At 39.0% G+C, this 13,778-nt stretch overlaps 1 protein-coding gene across 6 annotated transcripts in view; it reads left to right on the forward strand.

Moving 5' to 3' along the window:
- fat3a (FAT atypical cadherin 3a) overlaps positions 1-13,778 on the forward strand; it is a 523,435-nt gene that overhangs the window by 488,675 nt on the left and 20,982 nt on the right. For all 6 annotated transcript variants that reach the window (XM_073923188.1, XM_017350986.3, XM_073923189.1 and 3 more), the window contains one exon: positions 2,598-3,265. In XM_073923188.1, coding sequence (XP_073779289.1) covers positions 2,598-3,265 — 668 coding nt within the window. The remainder of the gene's footprint in view (positions 1-2,597; positions 3,266-13,778) is intronic.

Here is a 13,778-nt window from a genome sequence, read left to right on the forward strand (position 1 = left end):
ACGTATCCCATCATTCCTGCTTTCGGACACAGTGTCAGTTTTTTATTGAGCGACGCATTTCTGCCGAATCGCAATAAATTTCATAGCAGGCCAAGGACACAATGCTGTAGAGATGCGCCAATCGACTGCCCAGATATCATTATTTTGTTTTGCTTCGGTCAGTCTTCATTACTTGCATACAAACTGCATTGCAATAATTTTATTGTACTGAAGTGTGTAAACTGATCATTAACGGAGACCGGAGATGAGCAGATGCGCAAACAGACTGGTCTGAAATGGCAGAACACCCACAGATAAACACAAGATATTCCACATCAGCTTCAACAAATTGAGCATATATTATATTGACCTTCATTCATTTCATACTCCCAGTGTTTTCTACATTAAATCCATGGGCGGAGTGTGTGTAAGGCTGGGGAAGGCTGGACAAGGCACGGAGATAGCAGCAAAGAAAAAACTGCGAAATATTAATGTAAATTAATATTGATGATTAACAGAATACTTTAGTTATTGTAAGTTTGTCAACCAAATTTAAAGTCCTCCTCCGCACAAAAATGGAACAGTCCAACTTCGCACTTTGCACTGATGAGTTTGCAGCAGCTCTTAAAACGAAACCAAAAACTGCTGGCCAGCGAACTATTCCGATTTGCTAGTCAAGGAAATAAGTAATACATGACAAATAAGAGAGACAGGTATAATAATATATTATTCTGGTTTAACTTCTTTTCAGCATTCAATAAAATAGGTCGTTTTTATTTATTTACTATAGAGAAAAAGGATTGGATACATAAATAAATTACTGTATTACCAGAAATCAAAAATATAAGAAATTAGCTATTCTACACTTAGTTTAAGAGCAGGCACTGAGGTCCACCCTATTTAGTGCCACTCATTTTAAATTTTCTGGCCCCTGGCTGCATATCAAAAGTGACAAAACCACAGGACTTTACAACATAGACAACATCAATGCTTATAATGCCTGGTCTAAAAGGAGGATGTTGCTGCATAAGGTAGGGCAGTGGCAATTATTTATTGACTGCCATGCCAAAACACATATTTTGTTTGTTAGTCAGAAGGCTACCATTAATCTAATAATATAATATAATATAATATAATATAATATAATATAATATAATATAATATAATATAATATAATATAATATAATATAATATAATATAATATAGGGGCGAGGCAGTGGCGCAGTAGGTAGTGCTGTCGCCTCACAGCAAGAATGTTGCTGGGTCGCTGGTTCGAACCTCGGCTCAGTTGGCATTTCTGTGTGGAGTTTGCATGTTCTCCCTGCCTTCGCGTGGGTTTCCCCCACAGTGCAAAGACATGCGGTACAGGTGAATTGGGTAGGCTAAATTGTCCGTAGTGTATGAGTGTGTGCGTGAATGTGTGTGTGAATGGTTCCCAAAGATGAGTTGCGGCTGGAAGGGCAAAAAACTTGCTGGATAAGTTGGCGGTTCATTCTGCTGTGGCAACTCCGGATTAATAAAGGGACTAAGCCGACAAGAAAATGAATGAATAATATAATATAATATAATATAATATAATTATTTGTTATTATATACACTACCATGGGGCCGGAGAAAGCTGAACTGCCGCTCTAGGCAGAGGACGATCACGCCGCCCTCAACGCCAATGTGAAAACGAAAATGACCGATTATGAAAATGAAGTGAGGTGTCGCGGACCTCTATTCTGCCGCCCTATGTGCGGATATAACTGAGGACGCGCAGGTGCTGAGGGAGGTGTCGCGGACGCCGCCCTCTCTATTCTGCCGTCCTATGTGTGGATATAATTGAGGATGCACGGGTGTCGCGGACCTCTATTCTGTCGCCCTATGCGCGGATATAACTGAGGACACGCGGGTGCTGATGGAGGTGTCGCTGACGCCGCCCTCTCTATACTGCCGCCCTAGGTCGCCTCTATGGACGCGCCGGCCCTGCACTACCAGTCACAAGATTGGGGTCTGTTCATTTTTTAAATGTTTTAAAATAAGCTTCTCCTGCTTCTCTAAGCTTGACGTTGTGTGGAAGTTACCACTATGACGTCAATCAGATGTTGGATTTTAGTTGCCGTACCTGATGAATAAATGTCAGTATTTGATGTCAATATGACGTTGGTTTCAGATGTTGACTCGATGTTGATTTTTGGTAAATATCAACCTAGTATCAACACGATTTGATGACATTATTGGTTGTGCATTATTGGTTGTGCAAACAGATGGGCTTAGGGTTGGACTCTGCCCAAAAATGTTGATAAGCTGTTAGACAAGGGCAGGGCTACAGCCTTTGCGTCTCGGGCCAGGGTCTAGATTTAAGGCCTGTTCAGGCTCTATTACTTAAATGAAATGAGCTAACCAAACACAATCCTTGAGTTTTTTTTTTTTTAGAACAAATCAATTGTTTTATGTCTAATCCACCTAATTTTGTAAAAACTAAACTAACTTAATTCATTCAGGTTGTCCCAAGACAAATTGATTGTGCCCGGCATTTTCTACAGTGATATTGCAGCAAAATTAAATATCACAGTGTTTGATTTTTCTCAGTATCATACATTCCTATTATATGAGCATATGTTTGTCTTCTGCAGGTGTGAGGAGGACGTGAACGAGTGTGAGCGTGAGCTGTGTGAGAACGGCGGCATCTGCATCAACACTTTCGGCTCTTTCTATTGCAACTGCACTCCTGGTTTCGTGGGCAGCGCTTGTTCCGTCCGTCCGGTGCTCGTCCCTGATATGCAGGCCGGACATGCTTACGTTGGAAAAGAGGAGCTTATCGGCATTGCAGTTGTGCTCTTCCTCATCCTCACGCTCATCCTCCTCTTCATCGCCTTCAGGAAGAAAGTATTCCAGAAGAGTTACTCCAGGAATAACCTTTCCTTAGTTCAGGATCCTGCGACTGCGGCATTGCTGCACAAAGCCAACGGTGGCCACTACCCTCCGCTACGCTGCGCAATTGGAGAACCAATCAGCTTATATACTGAAGGAGGTATAACCGGGCCGCCTCAGGTTCCGGTCCGGCCCATGGCGTACACTCCGTGTTTTCCAGGAGATGCTCGGGGAACGCTTGAGAAGCGGGACGGACGAGGCTCGGAGCTCACAGAAATGAGCACATTTCATCCTTCAGAGTCGCCGAGGATTCTGGGCGGGACCAACCGCAGGGGTGTGGTCGTGTGCAGCGTGGCGCCCAATTTACCACCGGTTTCACCGTGCCGGTCGGACTGTGATTCGCTGCGGAAGAGTCCTTGGGAGGAGGACGGTGAGAATGTTTTTTTCATTTTAATTCTAATGTCTATTGTTTTTTATGTTTCCCAAATGATGTTTAACAGGGCAAGGAAGTTTTCAGTTTTTCCTATAATATTTTTTCTTCTGGAGAAAGTCTTATTTGTTTTATTTCAGCTAGAATAAAAGCTGTTTTTTTTCATTTTATTTATTTATTTATTTATTTATTTATTTGTATTTTTTTATTTGATTTTTTAATTTTTTTATTTAAAAAAAAAAAAATATATATATATATATATATATATATATATATATATATATATATATATATATATATATATATATATATATATATTTGTTTATTTTTTATTTTATTTTTTTTTGTTTTTTAATTTTTTTAATTTCTTTTTATTTTATTTATTTATTTATTTTTATAAAAAATTTTATTAGTAGTACACAAATTGAGATCATATACAAAGAGAACAAAACAACAACAAAATATATACATATAAATAATATGTATGCATGCATGTAAAGGTAACTAGGTGGATAGTCTGAGTACATACATACTGTATGGGGAAAAAAATAATATACACACATACACACACACACACACACACACACACACACACATATATATATATATATATGTATATATATATATATATTTTTTTTTTATACAACAGTTTTGTCTGGTTTTCGAATCTGATTGGCTGATAGCCATGATATATTTAAGTAATATCAGCACCCGTACAGCCTCTTTACCCTTTGTGTATGACTCCGCACACATACACCCAGCAAAAAGCAGACACTACAGATCTAAAGTTAAAAAGATTCTTGCTCAGCTGTTTAACTGTCAGCTTATGATTTGAATCCAACACAGAAGTAAGTAGATCCTCATACAAAAGGGTTTTTGAAACTCTCCATGTTTAATTTTGTTTTTATATACACAATTATGCCGTCAAACTGTTGTATAAACGCAATATCACACTCGTAGCAGTGCGATATGGCTGTATATCGACAATAGTGGGGGCACTAAGGCATCGCACGCCTCTCACCAGTGCCGATATACAGCCATATCGCACTGCTACGAGTGTGATATAGCTCATATAACCAATCTGGCCATTCTCCTCTGACCTCTGTCATCAACAAAGCATTTGCGCCCACAGAACTGCCTCTCACTGGATATTTTCTCATCTTCAGACCATTCTCTGTAAACCCTAGAGATAGTTGTGCGTGAAAATCCCAATAGATCAGCAGTTTCTGAAATACTCAGATCAGGACGTCTGGCACCTACAACCATGCCACATTCAAAGTAACTTAAATCACCTTTCTTCCCTTTCTGATGCTCGGTTCGAACTGCAGCACATCGTCTTGACCATGTCTACATGCCTAAATGCATTGATTTGCTGCCATGTGACTGGCTAATTAGAAATTTGCACTAATGAGCAGTTGGACAGGTGTACCTAATAAAATGGCCGGTAAGTGTAAGTCTATATATTTAAGTGTAAATCTTCTACTTGATTTAAAGAATGCGAAACGGTGTAGTAATAATAGTGTGCTTCAGATGGTTTGTAAATACAGTCGCGCTGACATCAGCTGTGGTGTAAAATGTCAGCTTGTATTGTAGTAGTGATGGATTTCTATCACAGCCATCTCAGCAAGAACACACTGAACCTTTCATTAAAAAAAAGAGGAAAAAACATTTCTGGCTGCAGGCAAAATGGTCCAGAACTCCAAGCTCACACACTCCGGTCGTCTTGTACGCATGTATGCATGTTTATGTGTTTGCCAGTGTGAGTTTATCAGCTGCCTTTGATCAGTTGATGCCCGCCAACTGTGAAATCCATCTTTCCCTTCACATGTTTTATTTAAACGTTACATTTAACTGCATTTAACCTCACGCAGCTCAGAGATCTCACTCTCACACACACTCACATACACATACACACAGACACACTCACACGTACACACATGCACACATATAGACTCATACATGCACAGTCCACAAACGCATACACACCTGCCATGCATACACACACATGCACACTTACAGATGCACACACCTACATTTGTACACCCACACTCGTACACTTGTACACACAAACACGCACAGACACATTTACACACAACTATGCACACACACAAACCCACTCATACTGTACATGTTCACATACTCGCATACACAAATGGACACACGTGTACACAAACATGCACACACAAACATGCACACACACATGCACCTCATATACACATCTACACACACACACATGCATGTACAGACACACATTCACACACATGTATACACACACATGTACGCACAGGCTCAGACACAAACACAAATGCAAACACATGCACACTCACGTACAGTACATACACTCATGTACTATACAAACACACACACACACACACAGTGCACACTCACATGTACGCACACACTTGGACACATTCACACACAATGCACAATTAAATAGTACACACAGACACACAAAAGCATATACGCACACACTAAAACAGCCACACACTCTCACCAACTTGCACACAAACATGCACACGCACCTACACCCCAACCACGCACACACACACACACAGACACACACAGTACACACTCATACATACACACATATACACAAGCACACACATAGACATACTCACTCACACCTTCACACACATACACACACACACACACACACACACACACACGCACAGTGAACACTCACATGTACACACACACACACACAAATTCACGCACACTGCACACTCAAAAATTACACACGGACACACACAAGCATATACGCACACACTCGCGCGCACAAATACACACACATTCACACATCCACATACACACATGTACTGTACACATTCTGACACACATACACACACAGACACACACGTAAACACTCAAACATGTGCATACACCTACCCACACACACACAGTGCACACAGACACACACACAGACATTCTCGCACATACACACACACACACACACACATACACATGTACACAATCAAACACATGCATACAGGCAACCACAAACACACACAGGCACGCACAAACACATACACACTCACACACACAAACATACATGCACACACTCACAGACACACACATGTACATACTCACAAAGGCACACACAGACACACTAACACAGCCACACACTCTCACAAACACACCCAGACACACACGTTTGCACACAAACATGCACACGCACCTACCACCACACACACACACACACACACACACACAGTGCACACTCAAACATACACACATATGCACAAGCACACACATAGATATACTTACACCTTCACACACACACACACACACACACACACAAACACACACAAAGTGAAAACTCACCTGTACACAGACACATTCACACACAATGCACACTCAAAAAGTACACACAGACACACACAAGCATATACGTACACACTGCTACACACACACAGACACACTCACACATCCACACACACACATGTACTGTACACATTCTGACACGTATACACACACAGACAAACACGTAAACACTCGAACATGTGCATACACCTACCCAAACACACTGCATAGTTACACACAGTGCACACTCACACAAATACACACATGCGTATACATTCACATGGACTGAACACACTCACAAACACACACATATGCACTTGCACATGAACAAACATGCATACACACACATACACACACAGTGCATGGTCACATACAGTGCACACTCACAAGCACACACATGCGTATACATAAACACATGCACACACACACACACACACACACTATCAGACACACCCCTGAGGTTTCTTTTCCCCTCACACTGTAAGATCCAGCCTGTTAAAGAAGCCATGGCCAGCATGAGAACAGCGCTGCATTGAGACTGTGGAGGACGCGTCAGTGCTGAAGCCACCTATGACTGTTTTTACCGCAGATAACAAACCCCTCTGCCAGATTTCATGTTATCAGCGTATGCAGTGGCTTTTATCTTCCTCAACTCAGCTCCGCTTCCCGCTGTGACAGTTTAGGCAGAAGCGAACGGGGGGGAGAAATAACGCTGGTGTTTGTTGAGACTGTTTCCACCTGCAGGATCCCACCGGCGACGCTCTTCTTTGTTGATGGGGTTTGCGGTGAATCAAATCTAAATACAGTTTACACGAGGGTTACGGCAGAAATTGAGAAGCGAGCTGTGGGTGGAAACGCTTCTCAGTAGGAAAAGCTTCGAGTTTATGCTGCATTAAATGTTGCTTTGTGCAAAGCAAATCAGAAGTCACTTAGTCTGAAGTTAACCTGGAGCTAGACCTGGCTGTAATGCTATTAAAATAACTCTACTGAATTGGATTTGTAGGGCAACACGACGTGGGTAGCACTGTCGCCTCACAGCAAGAAGATCGCTCGTTTGAGCTGCGTCAGTTGACATTTCTGTGTGGAGTTTGCATGGCAAGGGTTTCCTCCGGGTGCTTTAGTTTCCCTCACAGTCCAAACATATGCGTTATAGCTGAATTGACCGTAGTGTATGACAGCATGGGTGTTTCCCAGTGGTGGGTTGCCGCTGGAAGTGCGTAAAACTTATGCTGGATAAGTTGGCGGTTCATTCCGTTGTGGTTACCCCTGATTAATAAAGGGACTGAGCCAGAACGAAACTGAATGAATTGGATTTGTGCATTTATTATCACGTTTTATTAAGCTTCCTGGCTGCTACCTATAAAAGTGGCGCTCTCAGCCGGTGTGCATTGACGATCGGGGGGGTCAACTTTTTCGGTAATGTTAGTTTGTCTAATACATGCTTCAGTGAATCAGATTTATGTATTTAATTAATTGATGAATGATGAAAGTCATCTTTTGTTAGCTGTTTGTACAGAACTGTGTGTAGCTTAAGTGTGTCCACAGTAATATTGGGGTGATATAAAGATAATAAGCCTATTTATATATATATATATATATATATATATATATATATATATATATATATATATATATATATATATATATATATATATATTTCTCGACCTTATAATAGTGTCCAAACCCCTTTCATTTTGAGGCTGACCACAACTTGACATAGGTGTGTGGTTTCCCTGGCCACCGAAATTGATTGACAGTATTTACTTGTCTCTATAGTAGCGCAAATAATCATATTAACAAGACTGACATGCGCAAGGCAACTGGCATTAAAAGATCTGATCAGCGCTCTGTGATCATCAATCATCATCTAATGAGTTCAAGATTGTTTAAAACTTTTTTAAAACAGTGCATGTTTGTAATGAATTACAGCAATTTTACCGTCTTTACTTTATCACCGCTGCTGCATATCAGTATAAAAGATGACGCTTCAATCCTGGTTTGTGGATGTTAAATCAGGTTTATTTTGTACATTAACATAATGGATATCCATACAGCAGTGGATATTAACATATATCCGGTCACATTTGCGTGCATAAACAGTGCAAAGTTAAATGCACATGCATTTACATCTGTTTTATAAAATATGGATTTCTTCATAGTAAATAAATAGTTTCATCCAATAAGGATGCATTTAAATGATCAAAAGTGGCAGTAAATACATTTAAAATATTTTTAATTATTGTTTTTTTTTAAAGATGAAACTAAATGCATCACATTTTGCTCAAAATTTAGGCAGCACAACTGTTTTTAACAATTTTAGTAACCAGAAATGTTTCTTAAAGGGGACATATTATGCAAAAATCCCTTTTATAAGATGTTTAAACACAGTTATATGGGAACAGTGTGTGAATATAGCCAGCTTTTTTAATGATAATGTATAAACTCAATTTTTTAATCACACTTGATAAAAGCAGTCTACAGAAATGCTTTGATTGACACTCTCTCTTTGTACGTGTCATCAGAGAGGGAAAGCCCCGGCCATTAGTGACAATCTTTCCCTCATTAGCATAAACAACCCTCAGTGAGAGTAAGCCGTCTGCCAGTTTTGAATCTGCTGCTATGCTGACTCGCTGGTGTTTAGAGCTGCACCCCCTTTTAAAAAGAGCACAATCTTATTTGAATTTAAAGTAAGTCAAAAAATGACACAAGTCAGATCAAAGCCTAAAAGAGGCAGTTTCAAAGACTCATAAAACAATATTTGTGTTGTATTTTGAGCTGAATCGTCAGATGCACACTTACATCAGGGAGTGAGACTTGCATCTTGTAAAAAGGAGCATAAACCGGTCCCCTTTAAGCATCAAATTATTTAATACAAATCATTTCTTATGAACACAACTCAGTTAGTTAGTTAGTTAGTTAGCTTGGTTGGTTGGTTGGTTCAACGCACTGTTTTACTCTAGTCGATGTGTGGTCTGAAGTGTCTTTCACACTGGACACAGACAGCTCTGCGCTATGAAACTCATTCATTTCAATGGACGCACAACGGCAGATTTGTTGCTACAAAATTACACCTCTCCACTTGTTTGGTTTCATTAAATACAAAATAAAAAAACATTTTTGTTTATTTAGCAGAGACTTTTATCTCTGACCTTTAGGCAATGGCTGCCCAACATTTTACTGTGGTTATGGGTGTGTGGGTTTTTACCTTATAACATGTTATTGAGTTAAATTCTAAAAAGTCTTTATATATTATTTAATTAAATAATAAATAATTAACTGACAATGTGCATCCACCTGTCTGAGGACAATTTCAGTGACATATGACACTAAAAACAGATAATGATAATATCAACTGTACATCACAGGAAGAACAGTAGTAGATAGTTAGTTAGTTAGCTAGTTACTATAGTGAGGAATTGAATTTTTGGAAATTATCTGCCGAAATGATCATTTTCGGTTTTCGTTCAAAAGAAAATACAGCCAAAAATATGACCCAAAAAAGTTTTACTTTAGTCACTGCGTGGTCTAAAGCATCTTTCACACTGGACACAGAAAGCTCTGCGCTATGAAACTCATTCATGTCATTGGACATGCAAGGGCAGATTTGTTGCTGCAAAATGACAACTCTCGACTCGTTAAGTCTCATTAAATTGTAAAAAAAAAACTTTTTATTTATTAACCAGACACATTTATCTCTGACCTTTGGACCATGACTGCCCAAAGTTTTAATGTCAATAAAAAGTGGTTATGGGAGTGTTTTTTTAATGTATAATTTGTTATCGAGTTAAATTCTAAAAAGTCTTCATATTATTTAATAAAATAATAAATAATTAACCAACGAAGTACATCCAGAAGTTTTGGGTTCGGCTGTAAATTTTCATTTCGGTGCATATTTAATAATGTTCTGTATTTAATTTTTTTTTATTAATTCACCTGTCTGAGGACTATTTCAGGGGACATATTGCACTAAAAACTGATGATGATAAAATCAACTGTACATCACAGGAAAAACACAGTTAGTTAGTTTGTTAGTTAGTTAGTTAGTTAGTTAGTTAGTTAGTTAGTTTTTAATTGATATAAAATTAATTTATTTAATATAAAAGTCTTTATATTATGCCATATAATAATAAATAATTAACCGACCAATTGCATCCAGCATTTTTGGTTTTGGTCTATCTGTTTTTGCATTTTGTTTGTTCTTTTTTTTATTTATGCATTCCAGGTTTGTTGTTGTTGCTCTATTTGTTGTGTTCCCTTTAGTTTTTCTTTATTTCTTTGTTTGTGCTTTGTTCTTATCCAAGGTGACTTGCAGCAGATGTTTTTGTGAATATTTTCTCCTAGATAAAGCCTGTTTTACTCTTGACAGAGTGAGACTGTGTATCTCAGTATCTCTAATGTTCTTCTTCATAAGAAATGAACCCAATTTTATCTCTGCTGAAAGCAAGCTTCTGCTGTTCAGGGAGACTTTTGATTACCGTCCACCTGACAGCTTCTTCATGACCAAGAGACCATCTGGCCAACATCTAATCAAATTTAGAAGACCATTATCTATAAAAGCGGTCGTAGATCTCAATAGATAATAGCTTATTTGCTCTAAAGTACAGCTTTGGGATGTATAATGGTCATACAAGCTTGGAAATAACAAGTAAAATAGCATGTGCTGTGATCATGGTTGAAAATAATAAATTACTTATTAGAAATCAGTTATTAAAACTTATTTGTTTATTCATTTTCCTTCAGCTTTATTCAGTTTACTTGGATTGTTTTACAAAGGTCAGCTAAGGTCATCTCAGATGGCCTGATGGTGAATAAGTAAACATCAAATCTTGATTTTCAACTAAACTATCCCTTTAAGAACCAAATAAAAGATCCCAACTTGCATTTTTTCACCATCTGTTGCCATTTTCGAAAGCATTATACATCAGGCGATCAATAAGCGGCCTGTTGGGATTGCTTTTGAGAATCAAAACAAAGGAAAAAGTCACAGTAAAAGAAATCAACATTTCCCTGCATATAAATCTTCCCATCGATAACTCCTGAGGAAAGCAGTTATAAAAGTATGTATATTGGGTCCATTTAGTGAGAAGCTGATGGCGAAAGCATTAAATTCCTCCGCATCTGAATCCTCCGAGGCTTTTTAACAGCCTATAATCACTTCATTTTTCATCTTCTCATTTTTTTCTTTTTTTTTTTTACACTGTCCGCCATTCAAACCCTTTCAGCTCTTCTAAATCTCCACCTGTGAAATACAGACTGAGGCCATTATACGCAGCTGTTATAAACGCCATTAGTGGCGGCTCCAGGAATTTTCTTTTTTGTTATTGGGGTGCTTAAGACGGGTTTAAAGGGATAATTCATGCAAAAATGAACATTTTGTCATTGCTTACCCCTTACTTGTTTCAAACCTTTGAGTTTATTTTGTAGAAAGCTAGAAACGTATAACCATTGGGCTATAGCAAATGATTGAAGTTCCTGTGAGATTAAAGTAAAGTGTTTATTAGATGTTAGTAACAGTATGTTAGTGTTAAGGTTATCAATAAGCTAGTGTTGGATGGCACGGTTGCTTAGTGGTTAGCACTGTTGCCGCACAGAAGCTTGCTGGTTCGAGTCCCGGCTGTATCACTGGGCATTTCTGTGTGGAGTTTGCATGTTCTGTGTTGGCGTGGGTTTCCTCTGGGTGCTCCGGTTTCCCCCACAGTCCAATCACATGCACTATAGGTGAAATTGATAAATTGGCCATAGTTTATGAGAGTGTGTGTGAATGAATGGCATCCACTGCATAAAACGTATCCCAGAATTATTACCGGTTCATTCTGCTGTGGCAATCTCTGAAATAGAGACTAAGCCGATGGAAAATAAATGAATAAGCTAGTGTGCTCCAAAACAGTGACAAAATCAAGACATAAACATTTAAACTTAGCTGGCAGCTAGCTCTCTGTAACTCTCACATAGTTGGCCACTGAAGCTGAGCAGGGCTGATGGGAGACCACAGTTGCAAGGGTTAAATAGAAAAACTAGGTTGCTGCCGCAAGTGGTAGTCAGGCCCTCTGTGAGCACTCAACCTGCGATCTGTGTGGGTCCTAATGCCCCAGTATATTGATGGGGACTCTATACTGCTCAGTGAGCGTCGTCTTTCGGATGCGATAATAAATCCTGACTGATTCCAGGATGTCCTTAAAAAAAGAGTAGGGGTTTAACCCCGGCATCCTGGCCAAATTTGCCCACGAACCTCTCTCCATCATGGCTTCCTAACCATCCCCATATCATAATTGGCTTCATCGCTCTGTCTACCAATCAGCTGGTGTGTGGTCTAGCACAATATGGTTGCCACCGCCTCATTCCAGTTGATGATGCACACTGGTGGTGGATGAGGAGATTTCCCATGAAAAATGTGTAAAGCACTTTAAGTGTCCAGAAAAAAAACACTATATGAATCTAAGGAATTATTAGTATTAGTAAAGCTTGCAGTTTGTCACATCCGCCTAAATGGGTCATTTTTTACATCACTTCATACTTAGGTTTCTCGTAAAATCTTGACCAATCAAATGCTCTATTGTCCCTATTCCTAATGTACGATTAGGTGCAGTCATTGGATTAATTTTGGCTTGACACTTCAAGTTTCATTTACTTCCATTTGCTTTTAAATGTTGAAGAACAACCAGTTATGCTGCTTGATGTTTCAAACTGATATTTTCAGATCATATTATTGTACTTTTTGTGTATAGTCATGAACACACTTGTTTGTAGAGCAAGTAGTTTGATCATTTTCTGTCATTTATTATTACTAGTCCTTTCTCCTATAGGAAACTTAATCAGAAGTTCTAAAACAATGGCAAAATTGAGCGCACCTTGCTAAATAAGGTCAATAGTGTCTGATATGCCCCGCCCCCTTTAACACACTTCTCATTTGCTTTTCATTTGATGCGCTTTGATAAAAAAGAAATGCTATTGGATATTTTTCAAAAAAGGCTGGGGCTACTCTGTCCCACCCTGTCTTCGTGTTTCAGTTAAGATTACATCAAACACTGAATTTAAAAATGCACATTTCAAAGCACTTCCTTCATGGAATCTTGTGTTTTTTTTTCTTTTTCTTTAGCACTTCTTGTGTGTGTTTGCTAGTCAAACAGAGCTGCCGGAATTTGTTTCTGAAGTGTGTGTCCTCCTGTCACTGATCCACTTTGCAGTGCGAACACAACAGCAACTGAACGCCACC

Source organism: Danio rerio, chromosome 15 (assembly GCF_049306965.1).
Source record: "Danio rerio strain Tuebingen ecotype United States chromosome 15, GRCz12tu, whole genome shotgun sequence".
NCBI lineage: Eukaryota > Metazoa > Chordata > Actinopteri > Cypriniformes > Danionidae > Danio > Danio rerio.